At 47.3% G+C, this 22,908-nt stretch overlaps 1 protein-coding gene across 1 annotated transcript in view; it reads left to right on the forward strand.

Moving 5' to 3' along the window:
- The window catches only part of LOC104542257 (calsequestrin-2), a 33,006-nt gene that overhangs the window by 9,069 nt on the left and 1,029 nt on the right, over positions 1-22,908 (forward strand). The window contains exons 2-10 of the mRNA XM_010186504.1: positions 5,354-5,438; positions 6,925-7,025; positions 9,081-9,192; positions 10,623-10,696; positions 11,164-11,294; positions 15,617-15,662; positions 18,085-18,139; positions 18,829-18,929; positions 19,288-19,362. Of these exons, the coding sequence (XP_010184806.1) occupies positions 5,354-5,438; positions 6,925-7,025; positions 9,081-9,192; positions 10,623-10,696; positions 11,164-11,294; positions 15,617-15,662; positions 18,085-18,139; positions 18,829-18,929; positions 19,288-19,362 (780 nt within the window). The remainder of the gene's footprint in view (positions 1-5,353; positions 5,439-6,924; positions 7,026-9,080; positions 9,193-10,622; positions 10,697-11,163; positions 11,295-15,616; positions 15,663-18,084; positions 18,140-18,828; positions 18,930-19,287; positions 19,363-22,908) is intronic.

Raw genomic sequence — 22,908 nt, forward strand, 5'->3', positions numbered from 1 at the left:
CAGGCAGCTCAGGTGGTGGAAAAGGGCAGGAAGGTGGGACCAACGTGCTCTCCCCAGATCCCTGCTGCCAGCAGGGTGGCTTCTTCAGTGACAGCTGCTCAGCCAGCTTCTGCTCCTTCTCTTTGATTCACCACGACCCCTAAATCACCAGCCTGAATTATGCAAGAACCCGAAACATTATTAGTGGGGCATGTAAGGGGATACTAGAGGAGACAGCACAGCATTAGGAAGGAGAGATAACCCCCTCTGCTCTCCAACAAACTGCCCACCAGCTTGAACAACTGAGAAGCCAATCGAGTGTGAAGTCATTGGTCCTGCATAAGGATTCAAAGCTTCTGGGGAAATACCCTAGACTTTTGCCATCTCCTCCTGCTTTTTCTGAAAATAAAAACCTAACATTTGGGGATATGAAATAATCACCATTACATCAATCAGACTCTGTCCATCAATACAAAATGCAGCTTAAAGAAAGTAGGAGAGAAACACTGGAGAAGTACAGATTGTTTGAGGGACATTCCCTGATCATCTCCTATTGCTCTCCTCCCTGCACTGCTTGAGTTTTGTTCTTCCACCTCCGTCAGCTAGGGAAACGGAAAGCTCCCCATGCTTAAGAGAAGTTTACTCATGATGACTCTCACAGACACCCAAATGTCCCCAGCACCCTGTTTCCCAGGCTGACCAGCTGGGAAAGATGAACCTTACTGCCTGTGGGAGCTTCAGGCAAGTGTTAGAGAAGTGGGAGGAGAATCTGGGCCACAAAGCCATAACGTCACTCCACAATGAAAGCTGACCATCCTGAGGCATCCACCCCTCCCACCTTCATTTGTAGCCCTGTCTGCTGAATTTTGTCTGCCATTCAGCAAAACTGACATCAAATGCAAGGTTCGGCACAATCGGTGGTGTCTGCAGCTGGAATAGGAGTGTGGTCAGGCAACCAGGGACATTTCTGCTGCTTTATAACCTAGGATTTCAGAATGATCCTGTGGGTCTTCTTAAATCTCCCAAAACTTCCCAGCATCTCAGCTAGGTTCAGATACATATGGTAGGTGTGAAGCCGAGATGTTCTGGCAGAGAGTTGTTTCCTTCCATCCCCATTATTCAGATTGCTTGTAACTGTTGCCACCATCCAAGATGAGGTGTTGCTTGCTTACTTGGTGGTACTCAAGATTCACTTTGGGCTGGCACCTCTCACATATCCCAGAGGGCCATGCACTCCTTCACGCTTACTCAAATTCAAGTATGGCTATCATCTGAGGGAAATGGGAGAAAGGAGGAGTACTCTCAAACTCACACCTCCTGTCCCAAGGCTGCGCAGGACACAGTTTGTGATCCTGCGGCTAGAAAGTGTGTGTTGCAAAGTCCTCATGCACATGAAAGGAAGGCTGCAAAATGTTCATGGGATGTGAGCTTATAAGCTACTGGGATCTTTGCTCACACTCTCAGCCAGCTCTGCCTGCCCAAAGCTCCTGCTATACCTTAGGAACTGCATGACCAGTTAGGTCCAGTTCTTCCAGGGCAGTTTCTCCCCTCCACCTCCCCATGCAGCTGTTGAAGCTAAATTACTCAATGTAGAGGCTGACACAAAGGCAAGGGCTCTGGCTGGCCAAGACTTCAAGCAATATGAATTTAAAGAGAGGAGGAGCGGGAGGAGGAGGGGCTGTGTTCTTACATTACAGCTGCCTCTGTCCCAAGGTCCTGAGCCGAAAGGATTGTCAAGATTAGAAACATTATCTGCATTCAAATCCCACTAGCATTATGGAATCAGAAAATACTGTAAGGGGATATATAAATGCTAAGTACTGTAATGAGCAGTGGGCAACTAGCCAAGCTGCTGTGCCTCTGGCATACTCTATATTTTGCTCCCTTATGGGGTTCAAGTATAGGTGTGAGAATACATCCTCATCTAAGCACTGGTAGACTCACCTACTGCAGTGGAAAGCAGGTAAAGCATGGACAGAAGCAATGTCTATGCCCTGCATAACTGGCACTAGAGAAAGTTGCCTTAGATAGTAATTCCCTGCAAAGGTCTCCTGCTTCCAGGTGGTGCCACAGTGGAAAGAGCTCCTGAGAGTCTTATGTTACATAAAGATTGCCTTGGTGCAGGACTTCAGCGCTCTCACCTCATTATCTCATTAGCATGAAAGTCTCACACTGTCACACGTCTTCTCTTGGGACTGGCCTTTTCAGAGGAACATCTCCAAGCGCTCGTACCCATGGTACGTACACCTCCTAGAAATGTTCTCACTAGACACAGTCACACAAGTACTGCCACACCAAGGCACACCTTCGGCATTACCATGATCTTTTTTTGACTCCAGAGCCCTAATGAAGTGCACACTCCCATAGTCTCACACAAAGAGGTTTTCATTCCATCATCTATATTTTCACAGAATCACAGAATCACAGAACGTTAGGGATTGGAAGGGACCTCAAATGATCACCTAGTCCAATCCCCCTGCCGGAGCAGGAACACCTAGATGAGGTTACACAGGAAGGCGTCCAGGCGGGTTTTGAATGTCTCCAGAGAAGGAAACTCCACAGCCTCTCTGGGCAGCCTGTCACCCTCACTGAAAAGAAGTTTCTTTTCAAATTTAAGTGGAACCTCCTGTGTTCCAGCTTGTCCATTACCCCTTGTCCTATCATTGTTTGTCACCGAGAAGAGCCTGGCTCCATCCTCGTGACACTGTCACTTCGTGACACTCACCCTTTAAATATTTATAAACATTTCTAGATACGTTTGCTCTTTCCCAGCAAGCTGCCATGCTTACAGGTACACAGCTGCACCCACACCTCTCCAAAGAGCTACCTTGCATACGCTGCATGCTGACATGCGTTACTTCTCATTAACACTTCCTCTCCTGCAAACGCACCCGCTCACGTCCAGCTACTTGTCTGTAGCAGGTGTTGCAACCTCACATGATGGAGGCACATTTCTGAGCTTCTTCCAACACCCTCAAGAAACCCTAACCATCTGCTGTGTGCAGGAGTCAAGAGCTATTTGGCTTAAACTTGACTTTGGCACATGGCTAGCATAGCTATAAGTAAGTAGCTAGATCAAGTATGGAGTGGACGTGACTGGACAGTCTTCTTCCCTTGGGCTTACTGTGTTTTACCTCTGGTCACAGTGCAGCCAGAGCCTCAAGCATTGACTCTGAGGAACCTCTTGCTGGTTTACACAACTGCCTCAGTGCAGGAACTTGCTGACAATGTTCCCTAAAGATAAGGATCCCACAAGCTCCATCCATTAAAGGCAGACCCCATAATGGGGAATAGAAAACAGTATCTCTCACTACCACCTGTTTGCAGATGTCTAGAAAGCTCACAAGAGGTGTCCATCTCTCCCTGAGTTATTGGGTACCAGCTGCTCTCAGGTGCTTTAATGTGGATGGCCGTAGCCTGAGCCAGGAGATGAGATGCCAGAGCGGTCAGACCAGTGCTCAAATGCCTTATCAATGGATGTGCAAATACAGACCAGTGCCTCATTCAGGCAGGATCCCTGTAAGCACGAGCCCTGAACGTGCAACCTCACCTTTATTGAGAGTTTATATTTATAGAGAACATGGAAAGAGCAGTGAGACCACATGTTTCACGCATAACATGGAGCACCCCTTTTACCTCACACGGTGGCATTACCCCCTAAAGACAATAGGCCAGGTAGCTGCAGGGGAATTAATGCTGCAGTGATGCTGTGATAGTTGGTGGAGAATATGTTCTTTGAAGGGCTTCAGGACAGGCCTGCGGATGCATATTGGGTGGAAGGGAGAAGGCAACCATGTTCTCCATCGCTCCCCTCTGCCCAAGCAAGGTCCCTGAGATCTCATCACCAGGGTGCCCACCATCTCCCTCAATGTTTCAGGAAAGGGCTGGATGCTGCCAGTGTGGGGAGTTGGCCAGCCCTGCAATGCCCCGGTGCACAGGCCAAAGGGCTGCCACAGAGCTTTTGCTCCCTGATGCCTTTAATTGCTGCTCACTCTCTCAGCGACTGGGTGCAAGCAGAGGCTATTTATAGTGGGGGAGCCAAGAGGCCACACAGCCAGAGGGGCAGTGTCTCTGGGTGACATTCAAGCCTGCTTTGATGCTGGGGGCTGTGCCAAAATGGGTCCTGGGGGAGGTTGTTCCTCATAAATCAGCCTGCTATCCCTCTGGCCACTTTTCTTCTGCCCCGCTCCAGCTTCCCACTGCTAAGTTGTGTCCTAATAGGGACATTCCTCTCCCGGAGGCCCCCAGCTACTTGTTCCCATCACCCCCCCATACAGCAGGTTTGGGAGCCAGGGAAAGCAAGATGACCATCAGCATCAGAGGCATTCATGGAGCAGGGAGGGAGAGGGAAGAGGAGGGGGCTCTTACAGCTGCTTGGAGGTCTCAGAGCATCGCTACCTCCTTGTAGGGTTTCTGGCATGCTTGTGGTGGGGCTGTCAGTCATTTGGTGAGTTAGGGGGCTCATTTCCCAGGGTCACTGCATCTCTACGGAGCCCATCTGGAATTCACAGGGTCTCACCCAGGGCTGCTCCCACCATGGGGCACTTGCAGAGCGTCTCTCCTTTCCTCACATATCTATTTTCACAAAACAGGCAGGAACTCGATATCTTCAAGAGGCCCCTTCGTTGAAAATGGTGGGAAGAGGGGGCAGTGGTTTCTGAAGCTGTGAGGAGGCAATTGTGAGTGTGGCTGGGATTAGACTCATTTCTTTAGGAAAAAGAAGGGACCAGGAACTGGGGAGTGACTGAAGCCTGGACAGAAGACATAAAGTATTTCACAAGAGAAGGGACAGCTTTTGCAAAGCCAGGAGTCCCTCTGCCTTATTTTTCTGGAAGCCTGCTTTGACAACCCCAACACATATATGAAGGAAACTTGATGCTGCAGTGTCCTGCATCCCCTTCAATTTGCAGCCACTGCCACCTGGCACCAAGGACTCCCAGAGTTAAAATGTCCATGGTGCCCACATGTCACGCTTCCTTGCAGGAGGCCACTGAGGCATAACAGAAGAGACAGTTTTTGTTTTGTGTTGGTGGCACAGGTCTTTCTCCCAACCATGCCTACTGCTTTGGGCTCCCCAGTTCAGCCAGGAGCCCTTTCCCTATGTCTGAGTGACAAACAGCAGTTAGTATCATGTGGTATCACAAGAAAACTCAGTACTGTGACACAGTGGGAAGAAACCCAACCTCTGGGCAGTGTTATCTTGGGGATGGCGGGGAGGGGAGGCAGCATGTGATGCATCCCATCCATTGGTGCTGTCCGAAACCAGAATATGGGTTACTTGTGTCTGTTGTGCCATGCTAGAGGGGCATGATGTCCTTTTGCTACCCCGTGATGTTAATGCCCCTAACGCTGGGCTCTCTGGTTCTTCCCACAGCTGGCGGCTCAGGTCCTGGAGCCCAGGAGCATTGGCTTCGGGATGGTGGACTCCAAGAAGGATGCCAAACTTGCTAAAAAGCTAGGTGAGTCCCATATCTGATATCTCTGTTATTCTTTAGAGAGGGTGTTGGAGTGATGCCACAAAGGACGGCCAAATCCTTGTCACCAGGATGTGGAGGATGATGGTAGCAATTGTACACTGACCACCTGCCCTTCCCAACGTGGGCAGGATCAAGCCAGGTGCAAGGATGAGAGGGGTGAGCCAACATCTTTCCAGCAAAAGGCTTCATGGCTAACAGCACCAGAACAAAACCAAACCAAGTGAAAAAGAAAGCCAATTCATGCCATAGTGATGACAGGGTGGAAGCTCACAGCTTGCTGAGCAAAAACTGTAGATAGGTGTCATGGAGTAACTCCATGTTCCTCCTACACAGAGACAGCTCTGACACAGCAGCGCAGAACCAAAACCTACAGGGACATCACATAGGCCCCCAGATGTCATCAGTCCCATGGCAGAGTGATCCACAGCCACTGACCGGTGGCCATAGCCTTGCAATGGTTTGGCAGCCAAGTGCCAACCCTTCTTGACTTGTTCTTCACAGAAGAGAAAACCTCTTGTAAAGACGAAAGGCTGCTGCGTTGCCCTCTTCCAGAGGCTGGTGATTGCTTCATATTTTAGCCCACAAAGCAATATGGAATACAGTGGCACATAAATACAACAGCACAAAAATATACCACTAGACTTAAGGTCAGAGACTGTTTAAGCATACAGACTGCATACAGCAGACATACAGACAGCATACAGTATGCTAGACTTTCCTTCCTAAACTAGAGGCTAAGCCTTGCCACTAAGTGGAAGCTAAACTAAAGCTGAGAGCTTCTGCCTCTCCAAGGAGGAACAAACTACCAATCACCTTGACCTATGGTACCCTGCCATCATGCATTGCAGGAGCTTAGTGCTGCTGATTTTGGACCCTCCACCGAGGCACTGTGGCAACCAGCCCTCAGTCCAGTGATATACCATTGAAATCTGCCAACCTGCCATCTGTGGCACCTCCGCCATAGGTTTCTAACCTGTTTGCTAAGGCCAGCTAAGCCGCAGAGAGTTTGAAGCTCGCTTTGGCTTCCAGCTCACTGTTTATGTTCACATAGTTCAGCCTTCTCTGGGCAGACACCACAGCCTGCATCAAAATCCATTTTCCATCTAGTGTCAGGTTGTTCAGATTTGGGATGTCAGTTAGATCCCAGTACTACTTACTGCAAAATAGATAGCCAAGATAAAATGAGTTCCTGGTAGAGAATTTTTCCAACTGAGGCCAAACTGTGACTTGAATTAAAAAGTTCAACATTTGGGAAGAAGCTAGCCCAAATTCCAGCTGAGGTCTGTCCCTTGTGCTGTGAACCGTCAGTCAGGAGATTGCTCAGGTTGTTTCTAACTGGGCCAATACAACAAATTGGTAATTGTGTTTTCCCAGGAGGTGTTGCTAGAAAAACAAGCAAGATGGTCTGCACTAAAAATGCTTTTAGTGACATGTTGACTGAATTATGTTTCCTGTCTCTTTCTTTCAGGCTTGGTTGAAGAGGGAAGTCTCTATGTCTTTAAGGACGAGCGGTTGATTGAATTTGATGGGGAATTGTCCACGGATGTCTTGGTGGAATTCCTTTTGGATGTAAGCATAGATAAGCTCAAAGCTAGACAAAGCCTTTCAGTAAAGAACTTGCAAATACTCTGCTAAAAACTATGGCTTTAACTTTGTTTGAAATTCCATCCCTGTTTGCTACACACTGGTAGAGATGACATTTGCCAGTTTCCCAAGTACTTGTTTGACCATGAGTTCCCAGTAAACCTGGTACCTTTATATGTCACCAACCACTTGTATCTTAAAGATGTTCCAGTCTCTTTCCTGTTTATGCACCACTTGATTGGAAGCAAGCAACAATCCCACATAACTGACAGCTATTCACACACCTCAGGTAGCAAATTGGTGTTCAAACACTTTACTATTTGCAAAATCTTTCATTCCTTTTTTTTAAAAGAGTTATTAAAAAGAATAATCCAAGATGTAGCATTCTCATGGAGCAAATAAAAAGAGCTCAACTGATTGAAAAAAGGGATATGCTGCAAACTATTTGACCATTCCTAGAAACAACTGCACAAATAACATAGTGTCCTCCTAACTCTTCAGTGAACTTACCAAATTGCAATGCCATGAGTTAGAAGACTTCAAGGCCCTAGGACTTAGTGCTCCCTGGTCTTTTAGTGCATGAGCACAACTACTTACTCACCTTTGTGCCTAAATGCAAGAGAGCTGCACTTATTTTTCTTTAGGTTTAATACCTAGGAGAGTCAATAGCCCAAAAACATGGTCTTTGCATTGCAGTGAAAACATTTTGAAGCAGCTTTGCATTCCTTTGAAATGAGTCTCCCTTTGTGAGCAGCCCTGCACTAATGCAGATAAGGGAGGTAAGGAGAGCAGCAGAGACGGCAGGGTTTCTATCCTAGGGGAGCAGGTTGCCTAAACGGTGACCTGGGATGCAGGAGTGCTGGTGGGGAGAGACATGGCCAGGTGAGAGAAACAGCTCCCTGGGACTTCAGCTTTCCTGCAGTGATGTCTGTGCCTGTGTGCATCAGATACTGTGGCCAAAACACATGCAAGTGGCTTCAGAGACAGAAATGGGCATCTTTTCCACTCAGATACGGTAAAGCCGGAGCATCACTCGCAATGGGTGCAGAAAAAGACCTTTTTTGAGGCTTTGCTTGCTGTGCTTTGTAGTATGCCTCTGAAAAATCATGTTCTGTGAACAAAGGAAGAGAGCAAGGATTTCTGTTTGTGTTTTCTCCACTCAAGAGGGAAAATACCTAGCAAAGCAGAGAAATAAAACCAAATGCATCTGTGGTGCCTTGGCTGCCTGATCTGAAAGGAAAGCAAACCCAGAGGTTCTCTACTCCTCTGTAGGCTGTACAATGACCTGCCTGCATTTTTTTTTTCCTAGTAAAACCACACCTGATTTACACCAGCGTTGCTGGGCAAAATAATCAGACCAAGTCTTCTCACCAGCAGTGGCCAGTTAAGAAAACAGAAACAAAATTTGGACTAATGGCAGGCTGAAGCAGTGGACAGGTCTTCCATCTTCATCATCAACATCGTGATGTGTTTGGAGCCAAAGTACGGGCTTAACTCATTCTGAATAGGAGGATCAGCCAGGAAAAATCACATCCCGACTTTCCACTGCTTCAAATCACTGTTTGACCACCCTCTAGTGTGCTGGTTTTAATGTTCTCCAAAAGCAAGTGCTTTGCAATGACCTCTTCCAGCAATTGACACTTGAAAACAAATATATCCATTACTCACAGAAGTTCAGACCCCATACCAGCCCCTTTCAACTGCTCTCCCTTTTTCTCAGCCTCACTAAATCCTGGAGCAATTGCTATCCCTTATCTCTCAGCACAACAGGTCCCTCAGCATCCATGTAGGTTACCCAGCCCTCTCTCAACTCCCCTCCTGATGCTTCAACCTATGCAGTGAACCTACTAACAGCTCCCTCTGAAGGTGACCTGCATTGCTTGGTTCCTCCCATTAAGGTAGAGAGTGATAAGTAGGGCTTCCAGCAGCAGAGAAATTGGGTGGCCTCTTTCTCTCCACTTAGGCTGCTAGTGGCACACCCTGCCAGGCTTAGGTTGGTGCTGCAAATCGTTGCTTTATCAAATGCGTTTGTCATGGCAGCTGCTGGAAGACCCTGTGGAGATCATAAACAGCAAGCTGGAGCTTCAGGCCTTTGACCAAATCGACGAGGAAATCAAACTCATCGGCTACTTCAAAGGAGAAGACTCTGAACGTAAGATGAATATGTTCCTCACAGGGTTTGGAGTTTGGCTGGGAGTGCTGAGGTCAGGCATTGCTTCTTATAAATGAACATTAAGGGCATTGAAGTATACAGCAGGCTGTGACAGTGCCAAAGTTGCTGGAGGATGAGGTGGGATTGCAGGCAAGTTTTTTGCTGTTGCTACGCATGAGCTAGTTCCTACAACAACAGCTGTGACCCTTCTGTAAGGTAACAGGGGAAGGCGGTGATAATCCAGTGCCTCCTGAAGTGAAGTAGGTCTGCCTCACTCAAAGTCAGCTGAGGTTACAGTTACATTGGGTGAGCACCTAAAGGGAGCAAAAGTTTCCTTCTTATGAGCGGTGAGCCAAAAAGGTCAAGGAAAGAGGGATGGTGGCAAAGGTGAAGAGGGCTACACACATTAAATACAATCTGGGCAAACATGATGCAGCAGTAAGCAGGGTGGATGCCTTAGGGCAGTCTGGCAGAGGCACTGACCCATTTCTTCTCGCTGGACCCCAAGATTGAGCGGAGCTGGCCCTGTGCCCTGAGGGATGTGCAACTTGGGGACCATTGCAAGCAACACCGTCATCTTTCATGATCCTTGAGAACCCCTCACCCAAGTACTCTCTCCAGCACACCCCAGCAGTCTCCTCTGCCAGCCCCAAGCGCTCCCCCTGCTCACCAGGTGCTGCTGGCAGCATGCACCCCACACCTGGGAGGCTTGCCTTTCACAAAAAAACAGGTATTCTTACCTGAACAAGCAATGTATCACAAGGTCTGCTACACCGCAACAGCCCATCCACCTGTCCCTTCAGCTTGCTCACCCCCTCAAAATGGGCTGCAGGGCAGTTTGGGCACAGCTGCATCCCTAACACTGTTCAGTACTAAGTATTCTGAAGTAATGTGGAAAATATCTGTTGTAAAGAGCACCCACCAGGCCAAGAGCATCCTTCCTGACCTCAGCAGAGGACCTGATACCAGTAACAGTAAAAATGTACCCTGTTCCTGTCCCCTCCTCCTGCAGCAGCCAGAGTGTGCCTAACCATGCTTGGTGTCTCTTTAGGGAATGGCAGCCACCATTAAAGCTGGAGTGACTCCATGTATTTCCCAGGCTGAACTACTGCTTGTGCAAGTTTATCAACGGACTGGAGTTGTAACCCCTGGACGTGCTTTACAGAGCTGCTGCTTTCAGCCCCAGATAAGCGTGGCGTGCCAGGATCTGTAGTTTTGCTGAGCACTGGGGGGCTGCACAAAGTGTGTCCTACTCGCTCTCATGAAATGGCCCCTGTTAGTAAACCCTGGAAGGGTGTAAGAAACATAGTGCTGTCATCTGATGCATTTTGCAATAATTTCCATTTGTTCTTCCCTGGTGCCTTCTGTGCTGATCAGAGCGTGGCCAGCTGCTTGTGAAATCTTTTCTTTATCCCCTTTTCTCCTTCCAGATTACAAGGCATTTGAAGAAGCTGCTGAACACTTCCAGCCGTACATCAAGTTCTTTGCCACCTTCGACAAAGGGGTAAGCATCCACATACCTCGCTGTGTGACCTCACAGACTCCACCATCTGTTTTCAAGAAGCTCAGGATGTTCCCAGATTTAATATCTGGCTCCAGCTTCTCGTTTTTGGTGTTCCTTTAATTTGTGGTATTGCTGTCCACATTTGGATTTGGCTCTATCACAAGATAAAAGACCATTTCTGCAGCATGGAGGCAGATCCTTGTCTGAGTTTGGAAATCAACCCCATTAGGTTTGTGGGACCTTGACTGTCCTTGCTCTGCCCCAGTGCTTGAGACCAGTAGTGTAGAAAGCATCAGTGTTTTTTAAAACCAAGAAAACATCCATTCATATTTTGTTGGCTAACCCTAAAACCGCATGCTCTGAAAGAAAGCAAACAACTTGTCCTCAGCTCTGCCACCAGGAGAGACTCTGGGTAGGGAAAAAGGCACATCAGGCTCACTCACCTCTGACCATCTGCACTGCAACAGGTTGCCAAGAAGCTGGGTCTGAAGATAAATGAGGTAGACTTCTATGAACCATTTATGGATGAGCCTGTTCACATCCCTGATAAGCCTTACACAGAAGAGGAGCTGGTTGAATTTGTGACGGAGCACAAAAGGTATGTAGCGTACAGGACATCCTGGCCATGGCAAGTGGATAAAGGTGTCTGTCATTGCAGGCTTGTCCATCTAGGACATGCCTTTCAGAAAAAATTAGGATGACGACCACCTTTTGGTGATTTTCTGATCCAGGTCTGAGATCCTGGCTAGTCTTTCTCACCACCACTGCTGCAAGTACTAGTGCTGCAATCATAGCCCACCATTGTGGGGCTGTTATAACACAGATTCCCTCCTCCTCCTCCCTTGTTAGTCCTCCCTCAAAAAGCAGGGAGGCTTGAAGGCAGTAGAGAGCAGAAACTTTGCCCTATGCCTTTAATTAGGTCTGTACAGAAGATGATCTTCTCCAAGGCCTCTCAAGCCAAAACTAAATTCTCTTCAGTCCCCTCATTCCCCAAAACAGCTTCACTAACGGGTATATCCCCCTTCTGATGTCAGATATGTGTGTAGGCAGGCTCTGAGCTCACACCAAGCTCGGAGGAACCGTAATGGACTAAGAGGCTCCTGCTGACCACAGTCACAGAGAGGAAGCCACTGCTGTTATGGCTATGTTGGGTCTAGTGTTTGGTCAACACATCAGGAGCTGTGGATGCTCCATGCTTTTTGTGGTCAGGTTTATTGCTTTTGTTTAGACTCAGCTACCAACAGCCTAGAAGTGACTGGAAAGGCTGATCCTGTGCAAAAGCACAGGGTCATATGTAAGGGCACAAATACCTATGAGGTGCTGTAGTTTTACACCTTTAAAAATACAGCACAGGACAGTCACACAGGACAGTCACACAGGCTGTCTGCTGCCACGGTAACTGAATTTCCCAGCAGACATTCAAGAAACCAGAAAAGAGTTCAAGAAAAGCAGGGCCATCGACATAGTTGGGGGGTCCCAAAACGGGTTAAGCGGGAGGTTTCTGTTCATACACAGAGGGTTTAAAGACAGGAGATCATCTCCGTAATCCACAAGCCACCAGACTTGGAAGCAGATCTCTGCTTTTTCTGAAATAAGAAGGGGTCTTCTGTCTCCCATTTATTCACAGGTCACTTTGCTGATCTCCTGGACCTCCTGACCTCAGTTCTTCCCATCTTTTTTCCCCAAGCTCTTTCTGTCAGGCAGCAGTGTCAGGAAGCTGATTAAACACTGTCAGCTAAATGATAGCCCAATAAGGCAAGCTCTCCACCAGCACAAAATTGCAGTGGAAACCCCTCAAGTCTTACATATTTCAAGATGCTATGTGGCCCTTGGTTGCAAGGGGTTGGGCCATTTATTTTGCAAGTACCAAGGCTCAGAAGGGAATTAAAAAGAGTCTCATGAAATCAGACGCTTGAAATACCAAACCTGTCAAGGTGCTGCTATGGCAGGAGAAAAACCCTGGGATGACAGCAATATGTTCCCAGCAGTTCATGATGAGTCTTGTGGAGCAGAAGTGCTTCTTCCTGCCTTGCCACCAGTAAAGGACCTAAAGCCAAAGGCTGGAGGTGGAATTAGTAAGACACAGAGATGATCAGTCCTGTAGAGGAAAATGAAGCAACCTCAGCACCTGCCATGTGCTCGCTCCCTGTAGATAATTCTGCAGCATCTTCTCCTCTGCAGGACAGTGTGGAGGACCACTCACCTTCCACCTCACCCCAGCTGGCAGGCATGGGTTATCCTTCTGTTAAGGTGCAAAGCCCCGCTGCCACCTCTCCGTCCCCCGGTAGAAGCCCTGTCACATCACTGGGGAAAGCTCACAGTGCTCAGCAGTACCCAGGCTCTTTGGCAGGCTTTAAACAGCCCTTCCAAAAAGGGCATGCCCAGGCAGGCTTCGCCACCTCCTCCCCCAGCCCTACCCAGGAATTGGGATTTGCTGAGCTTTCACTGCAGCGTTGAGACAGGAGCTGAAGCAGGTGCCCAGGAGGAGCCCATACGCAGCCTCCTGGTTGATGCTTCCCTGGGCAACTGCAGGCAGTGGTGGGAAAGTTCATCCTCTCCCAGGCAGGTTGTGAAGCCGGTGTTCAGCACAGTGGTGTGCTTCTTCCAAGGCTGCATCGCTGATGGGTGTCTGGCTGGGGATGGTGGCCAAGTGCCGCAACTCTGAGGTTTCAGCCCAGATTTTGCTCTCACAAATACAAATTATGTGGTAGTTGCACTGCTTGCAGCAAGAGGCCTCTGGTTTTATGCCTCTTTCACATGGAAAATGCTGGGAGTGGGCATCTTGCCCCCAAATTCTCTGTAATTGTGGTGTAGAAATGTGGGGGCTGAATTCTGCTCCCTCTTAATCACCTAAACTCCACTTACACAGAACAGGGAAGTAACCAGAGTAAATCTTTAGTGACTCTGCATCAGTCAGTACATGTAGGTGTGATCAAATCCTTCTTACTGAGTTTCCTTTCTCTGAGAGCTGCTCCTAGAGAATGGCTAGGGAAAGCATCTTGAAAGCCACATAGAAGAACATAATATGTATTCATGTCTTATAATGTCCAGTTTCTGACAGTCAGCAATGAGGAGACTTGCTGGGTCAAAAATTGTATCCCTGGTCTTGTGCTTAGTGGCTACTTCTTCAATTTCTATAGTTATTTTCTGCCTCTTTTCTATTTTGATGCTGAAAGTATCCCATTGTAATGAGTTCAGTGGCTGAATTATGTGTTGCATCAAAAGGGCATTCATATTTGTTCAGTTTGTACCTGCTACCTCATAATTTCACTGTATGCCTAGTACCTCTTGCGTTGAAGAACAATGACTAGCTATTCTGTATTTCACTTTTTTTTTTTTGCCATTCTCAATTTTTAGACCTCCTCCCAAATCCCTCTTGAGTGACCTCTTTTACAAGCTAGGAAGTTCTTATCTATTTAATCTCCATCAAACAAAGGTCATTCCATACCTTCATTTACCACTGCCATGTTTCCATGTTCCTTTAGATTTGCCCCATATAATTTCTGTGACGGGATGACCAGAACACCACATACATTCACTGTGAAGGTGCATAGTGTAGTTGTCCATTGACACAACAGTATGATGTGTTCTACTTCTTAGTCATCCCATATTTGTAAACTTCTTTTTGCCTTTTGCCTTTGGAGCAGATTCTTTCTCAGTTTGTGACACCTGGGACCTTTTCCTGAGTAGTAATAATTAATTATAACTAATGTAGAAGCCAGTGTTGCACCTGTATAATCAGGGTTGTTCTTCTGCAAGGCAGTTCACTGCACTGATCAGCATACCTTCACCTCTTGTTGACTTGCTCTGAGAACCCCAGCTGGTCCATGGCCATGATTTGTCTCTTAAAGGCCATGCATCTCTTGTTTCATCACATCATATTCCTTCAAATGTCTGTTAACTCTACTTTTTCTGGTAGCATCGTGCCTGTAAGGAAGGCACCCTTGCAGATCTGTGTCTCCTCAGGTCCTTTAGGAACATCTAAAATATGCTTCTTGTTTCCATTGTTCTGGTAGCAAGGCAAATTGAAGCAATGGGTTACACATCTTACTGATGTACTGGTTCTGGCAACATGCTGCTACTCCCTTTATCAACCTGTTCTGGGATCTCATCGATTGACACTTCTCTTTGCAACAACTCTGGGGCTGGTCAGCCAGGGAGACCTGCTCTGCTGTGGGAACCTCCCTCAGCACCTGATGCCAAAGTGAGCAGAGGTGCAAAGGATTACTTGTGCGTGTCTGTTATGGCCTTACATTCCTTGGGTGGCCCTTTAACACCCCAGTCACCTTGCAGTCTGCCAGGCTCTCTGACAGGCTCCTTGCTACAGATGTGTCTGAAAATATTTACTATTCTTTGGGGTTTTTTTGTCCTGTAGGAACTACTTCTCAAAAAAGTTTACTTTGGCCAGTTTTATGGTTTACATTTTCTTGCCTGCTGTCATGATTGAAATTTCTTTGCCAGAGGTTATTCTGTCATCTTTGCTTCAGCAGAGTTTGGAAGGATTCTTGTGGTAGAATTATCTGGAGTAAAACTAGGAGAAAAGGGCAACAAAACCCAGTAGGGACGTCCCAGAGACTGCAATACACAAGTGAATGCGTCACCTCATGCTCTCAGACTGGACAAAACAATCTGCCATGGATGGAACTAATTCACCCCAGCACAGAGAAGCATCTCATCTTCCCAAGCACAAATGGTGTCTGCAGTGACTCCAGTGGGGGCAGGGGCAGGGTTTTATCACCATAAATAAAAGCATAAGTTGACCTATAGTGCTCCCATGCTTGCATTCAAAATGTGGTTGTTGATGGTGCTGACTCCAGCCGCCCATCGAATGTATCACGGTGACCTTTCCAGTGACACTGGCAGCGTCATGTATGATGGTGCTGGACACATTCTCAAAGAGCATTTCTGTATTCCTTTCAGGGCTACTTTGAGGAAACTGCGCCCAGAGGACATGTTTGAGACATGGGTAAGCATGAGCAGGTGGGAAACCTTGCATCCCCTGCTAGCTTTCAGCATGAAGCCACTGGTCAAAGGCTCCAGCCTCTAGCTGGGCAAAACATTATCTTTCCTTCCTTGCAAAGCCATTTTCCCCCTGCCCCGGGAAGGAAGAAAACCCTTGGCTATGGTGCCCAAGTTCAAATGGTGTGCTCAGATGCTTTGCTCAACAGCAGTGACAACTGAGCTGGGACCTGTTTGCTCCACAGAGAGAATAGGGAAAGCTAACCAAGTGCGCCAGGCAGGTGTTGAGCCTCTATAGGGGCCATGATATAGCTATGGAGAGCATTCTTCCCATGCTCTATCTTATCTAACAGGTATCAGTGCTGGTGGTGGAGTGACTTCAGGGGCCTGCTTGCTCGGCAAGCCACAGAGGTCGTACTGAACATATGACTCACGGAAATTGTACCAGAGCAGTTGTACAATTCAAAATGCAAGCGAGGGCAGGCAGTTCAGTTAATTATATGGATCACAGAGCAAATTGTGCGTTGATTGCACTTCTCACGGTGTGAGCAAGCAGCAAGTCAGTGGTTGCGAAGAAGTAACCAGTGGTTTGGCAGTGGTCACGCACAGAGGGCTCTCCTGGTCTGCATGTGTGAGGGAAAAGGGGAAGGGTGTAAACGAAAGAAAAATTGCGTCTAACAAATTATCCCTTTGCTGTGAATGAGTACAATGTTTAAATAACTAGTTAGGGACTTTCAAGTGCCAGCTGAGTGCTGAAAAACAAAGCTGAACAGGTGCTTTACAGATGCTGAGGAAGATGCAGTCATTACTCCAGAAAGCTCGGCACATTTATAACATCATTCAGTTGCCTTCTTGTTTGACAGTGTAACATAAAACGCTGCGGGACTCCAAAGCACCAAAAACCTTGGGAGTCTTTAATACAACAAAGCAAGAGGTAATAAAACTGAATCAGGAGTTATGAGTCACTTAGGCATGATAGCTTTTCAGTTTATTTTGAAATAGAGAATCTGTATAGAAAATAGCTTCTTAGAGGCATTGAAGTCCCTCAAAGCTTTTTCATGGGGCTTCAGTGAGACCTAAATTTCACATGCAATTGTTTTGCTTTCATATTGAACATATTCTAAAATCACCTCAGGAAATGTGTGAATTGCTGGTGGTGGGATGTTCCCAGCTTCCCTCCACTACGAGCAGGGGACTCATACCTACAGGAGACAACGGGCTGGATTCTGATCTTGCAGCAAGTTCAGAACATCCTCAATGCCTTCACTGGAGTTACTCCAGTTTTGTCTGCTGCCTTGGAGGTCAGAATAAAGCTATAGTATATAGCTATATATGTAATTACATCATATATGTATCGCATATATATTATTTTCTTTTACATTTTGCTATCTGACAATGCTGTCAGCAAATACAGAGATAAAGCACAGTGTAGATTTTGCCAGCTGTAAATGGTCTGAATCCCAAGAAAATCCGCCTAGAATACCCTGGTGAAAAACGTATTCCCTGAAGATTCCAGCAAAGGTCCAGCATCTGCTATTGTTTTGAAAGATAATGTTTTCCACTTAATCTTTCAGAGTTTTTTTTCCTTTCAGTTTTTGATGGTGGCTTTGTCACCTCTGGGCTCAGAAGGGAAAAGAAATTAGCATTTAGATGGGAATTTTTTCTCGCATTAAACCCAATTGAAATGGAAACCTGGACCGGCAGCGGGTGAGGAAGGCGAAGCCGATCTGTGGGATAATTCAGAGATGACATTCATAGCAGGCGGATGATGAACCGGCCAGCAGATCCATTGGCCTTTGCCAGTATCATTACCCATTACTCACGTGCCTCATGGAGAAAAACAGTCCACCAGGCTGTCATTTCTGTCCTTCGCTCATTGGAGCCCTGAAATTAGCCTCTCACTTAATTCCCCTCACTGCTCACAGAGATCTTCACCTAGAGCAAGAGATCCTTCACCTCCTGAAAGTTGTCACCTTGCCTCTCCTATTGTTAGGAGACCTCCTTTGCTGGCCCCAAAGGAGCATGGTACCAGATGTTTGTTTCCCCACAATGACCCCCTTGCAGCTGCAAATTTATGAGGGTAGGTGGCCTTGGGCACAGAGGGTGAGCCCATCTTCCCATGTCAGAGAGCTCACAGCCTTCCTTGCAGGCAAGGTTTTGCCCCACACCATCAGAAACTCCTTTCCTTTGCCATTGTGGTGCCCACCTCATTTTTAGATGAAGGGTTTCAGCCATGCTATCTAAGCTACACACTTCAGCACTTAATAACCTCCATGACTCAGTCTCCCCTCAGCTCCCATTTCTAGTGCCTTGGTGGGGCTCCAGTCAAGCCTCCCTTCGCAGTTGACCTGTTTGTGTGAAGGCATCCCATTGCTCCTCGTTTTTGTCCTCCCTACCTGGCCCATCAGTAATAATTTTGCTGTTTCCAGGAGGATGACATGGAGGGAATCCACATTGTGGCTTTCGCTGAAGAAGATGACCCAGGTAGGAGGCTGTTTTCCTCCTTGTGTGACTTCCCATCACTCAAGAAGGTAGAGTCTCTTGTGCTTTGTTTGTATTGTGGAGCCCCATGCCCCAGCTGGGAAGGAAAGCTCCAGCCTGCCAGGATGGTGAGCTGGGATGCTTCTGGGTGTTTATGCTAGCGGGTGTGCTAGCCAGAATTCAAATTCTGCATATAAACAGATGGCTGTCTGGAAAAAAAGTCATTCCCTTCACCCCAGCACCAGGAGTTGCTCCCTAACTCTGCATCCATCTTGCTGTACAGCTACAGGAAAGTGCTGGAGGGCTGGGTGTGTGATGTACATGTGGGAAACCCATAGACATCAGCTCCTGAAAAGTCATGGCATGGTGCTTCTCAGAGCCATCAGTGTGCCAAAAAGCTATGGCCTCTCGGGGGCTCAGTTCCTCCCTCGCCACAAGAAAATAGTGACATTGTTCCACTCCATGGAAGGATTATGAGACTTAATTCATGTGTAACTAATTTCAATACCCGGGGAGGATGGTCAAAATTAAAAGCCTTATTATCAGCAGAAAGAGCTGGGAGACAGCATTTTAATGAGAACTATAAACAACTCCTGTGTGCAGAGGGGGGTGAGGGAAGTTGAAAACCCCGCAAGCAAAAAGTGCCTGCGTGTTTGCAGGAGAGGGCTGCAGCGGTTCATGTGTCATTTCAGATGGCTTTGAGTTCCTGGAAATCCTGAAGCAGGTTGCCAGGGACAACACCGATAATCCCGACCTGAGCATTGTCTGGATTGACCCCGATGACTTTCCTCTGGTGAGTGGCAGGGGCTCCTTGTTTTTCCTCGTTTAATTCATGGAGTGGGGGGGGAGTGTTGTGTATGCAAGAGCAGGAATTGCCTCAGGGAATTTGGGATAGGGAAGGATGGGAAACTGGATCACAGGCAGTCGTTGAAAGCTGCTTGTTTGAGTCTGTCTCCCATAATGTTTTGGGAACACCTCCAGAGTCGGCACTTTCCTTTGCCATCTGTGGCAGCCCAAGCTTGAGTTCAGCCTCTCTTCTCTCCCGTGCACTCATGAATGCACCCTCCCTGCACTGCAGCCCAGCAGGCTGAATTGATGCAACAGGTTATCACAAACACACTTGCCTCAATCTTTGCTTCTCTCTCCTGCAGCTGATCACTTACTGGGAGAAGACCTTCAAGATTGACCTGTTCAGACCACAGATTGGGGTGGTGAACGTCACAGATGTGAGTAGCATGTGCCCAGAAAATCCAGCGATCCCAAGGTTAGGATGCTAGAAAGGGTGGAAACTGAAGTCTGCTGGAATCAGTGGGATTTCTGGTGTTAAGTGGAAGTAGACCAGGCTCTTTTTCCAGGAAGAAGTGTAGAGACCTCACCATTCATAACACCTCCAGAATCCAACTTCAGGCCTTCGATCTGAGCACACAAACCATGTCTGCTGAGGACAGGACCAGCCCCTGTGGTCTGAGCTTCAAGGCTTTGCCTTTCTTTTCAAGGTCTCCCACTTCCACCCCAACCCACAGCATGCACCATTGTGCCCTGCTCTGAGTGAACTTGGGTGGGCTTGTGGGAGAAAAATTGTATGCAGGGGATAAGTGAGCCATGCTTACGGGAGGAGAAGAGGAGAAAAAGGAGGATGTTTTTGCAGCAGAAGCAGGAAGGCCCAGCTTGAGTGTAGGAGGGAAAGCTGGTCCCCAGCAGACAACACAGAGAAACTGCACAGCTTGACAAGAAAACAAACCCACAAATAAATACATAGCCTTAATAAGAATATGACATAAACCGGTACTGGAGGGATTCTCCTAGGACAAAGAGCGTATACTGGGGTTCATCCAGGCCCTCCTGCTCCTCAGCCACTGCTGTGCGGGTGGTGTTGGAGGCATTTGGAGATGTGGAAGAGGAGACGTGTCTGCCCCACGGCTGGTAGCAGTGAGGGTTTCCACAGTGTCCACAGCTGCGCTATCAGGCCAGCTTTCTAGCAGTAACTGTTAGTCCCATGGTTGCCTTCAAGCCAGAAAGCCATGGAACTGATGTCAGGTTGCCTGCACACAGTGAGCTTTTAAGGCAGGTGGGAGAGGGACCCATCTGACCCCCGCCAGCAGAGATCTGAGGAGCACTGCTGAGTGCAATGTAACCTGCATCACAGCCTTGACATAACTACAGAGAGAAACCATTTTTCCCCTTTCTGACAATAGATCAGAGAGCATGTAATGCGGTGCACTCCAGCCTGGCTCACTTATTACCTTGGATTATTTTTTATGGTTAAGCATTGAGTGTTTTGATCTCTTTAAAACAAATCTGTGTGTAAGTGTCTCTGGAAATAGAAAACTCCTTGATGCAGAAGAGTTCGTAATTTGGTGCTTGACTTTGTGTTCGAAATTTCAGCTGCATGGGAACCTGATGTTTCATTAGAATAGAGCAGAGAGGGACTTAGACTTGGGACAACTGGCCAGGGGTGGGCACTGGTCCTGGCTCCACCTTGCTCCTAGACCCCATGTCCTTTCTCCTGTACCTTCCCAGAAAAAGAGGGACAGCGAGGGTGTACTAGACAGTTGTGCCTCCTGTTCTAACAAATGTTGCAAGACCATAAGATGGGAAGCATGATAGGGAAGACAAAGAGGTGGTGTAATGAAGAAAGTGGAAACCCTGGATCTTGCCCATCCCAATGAGGGGAAGCGCACAAGCTGGCTTGGGAGTCATTGAGTAGATGTGGAGCTGGCTGGATGTGAGCAGTGCTTTACCTGTAATACAGCATCATCCATCAGATCATGGGACAGACACCTAGAGAGTGGGGATCCAGTGAGTTAAGTCTTGTTAGCAGAATTGTTAACAGAAAGACAAAAGAGAAAAGGGCCAAGATAGAATCTGTCACCTAAAAACATGAGAGGAATGGACAAGCCACAAACAGAGCCCAAGTCATCCAGTCTTTTGGCCTTATTACTCGCCCATAGTATCTCTCTTCATTACATTTACCATGGCTGGCCATGTTTAAGTCACATCAAAGCTACATGAAACAGCTGTCAATGGAAATTCATGGAAATAGGATAGTCAGTGGCAAGAGAATCATATAGAAAGCAGTATTAGGCAGGAACATATGCTTTATTAGCCAGCAGTCACTCAGAGACCTGTAAAAACTCATGCATTATCTAACTTCGATATAGTAAATGTTTCAGGTTGTTGACTATAGTATTTGCAGTTTTTACTTCATTTCTCTTATGTCTGTTTTCTATTCCTCAAGAGAGAGATTTAAGAAAGTTCTAGGTTGGTGGGTGATATCTAAAACAAACACTGAGCTCATTTCATTATTTTGGTGTTACATCACTGCATTCAGCCAAGTTACACAGGTACAAAGTGGGGCTTACACAATGGAGTAAAAATAAACACTGCTGTTGGCTTCGGTGGACATAACCCCTGTGACCCCATCGCTTCTCTAAAAACTGCCAATACAAACACCAGAGCTCCCAGCAGCCCCTGCTGCCCTGTCACATCGTGGTGGCTCAGGACTAGGGCCATGACGCACTGCAAAACACTGCTGCTTTATTTGCACAGCATCTTCTCTAGGTGCAGTGGGCCCTCTCCTCTTTCTCTTATTTAAATGTGTCACTTTTTGCTGCATAACCAGTCCTGAGGCTGGGGACAAAATCATTTGCATGAAGCAAATGCTGCATGCCACTCCGTGGCTCTTTTTTATTACAGTTTTGGTGTTTTAGGAGGAAAATATTGTAAGGGAGAAACAACTTTCCTTGAGCAGAAATTGGTCTGGCTTTTTAGCAAGCCATACAACAAAGAGAATTAGCCATCACAGATATGGAAAGAAGCTGGGTGTATTTGCAAAAGCTCGTAGTTATCTTCTGACGTATGAAAAGCACTTGTTTCTGCTGCAGCAAATGCTGAATGAGATAACCTCACGGCACCTCTGCAAAATAGGAGGCTGGTCCTATTTTATGAAGGGAAGATAGTGAAGGGAAAGGGGCTCACCTAGGCATTTACCCAAGGAATGTATAGCAAAGCAGAGGGGAGACCATTCATTTCCCAGTCTCAGAGGCCATCTAAGCTATGCTTCCTGTCCCTGGCTAACAGTCACAATTTAGACAGCATCTTCTCACTGCATTTTAGGCAGCATCACCTTACTGAATATCTCCCATCCCCTCTAGTTTATTGAAGTAATGGAGAGAAAGAGCAGGAGGCATCTGTAGTCCAAAGCATCAGTGTTTTTCACCATTTGTCATCTGGAGCATAGTTGAGATTATCTGAGGAAATGCTATTCCAAAAGGAGGAACTCCTGTCACATGTAGAGAAGACAGAGAAATCTCCTGAGGGAAAGGTGACGGTAAAAGAGGCTGGAGAGAAAGGCTGCTGACAGCAGGATGTAAAAGCTTAAAGGAAGATGTCCCAGAAGGGATCTGAAAGGAAGGAGGGAAACACTGTGGTGTCCTGTGAACTGAAGCGATGCAGGGGTAGCTGGCATAGGTCTCCTTACGCTCTCTGCATGTAGACTTGGAGTTAACAGAACTGGCCAGACAGAATGAGTACAATGCTTTTGCTTGCAAGTGTAGGCAGTGCAGGAGAGGAACAGGCAGAAGGCACACATCTAACCCAGGGCAAACAGTTCCACACACTCACGTAAACACCTTGACCAGTTCCACTGTCCCTAGTCAAGCATCAGCACCTCAGGGGGAAGTGGTAACCCCAACGCGTGGGCAGAGAGACATTGTGGTTGAGCCTGCCCACAGACTCTGGCAGAGAGGGAGCTATTACCACCACCACCCCTG

Source organism: Mesitornis unicolor, unplaced genomic scaffold (genome assembly GCF_000695765.1).
Source record: "Mesitornis unicolor isolate BGI_N332 unplaced genomic scaffold, ASM69576v1 scaffold27106, whole genome shotgun sequence".
Lineage (NCBI taxonomy): Eukaryota > Metazoa > Chordata > Aves > Mesitornithiformes > Mesitornithidae > Mesitornis > Mesitornis unicolor.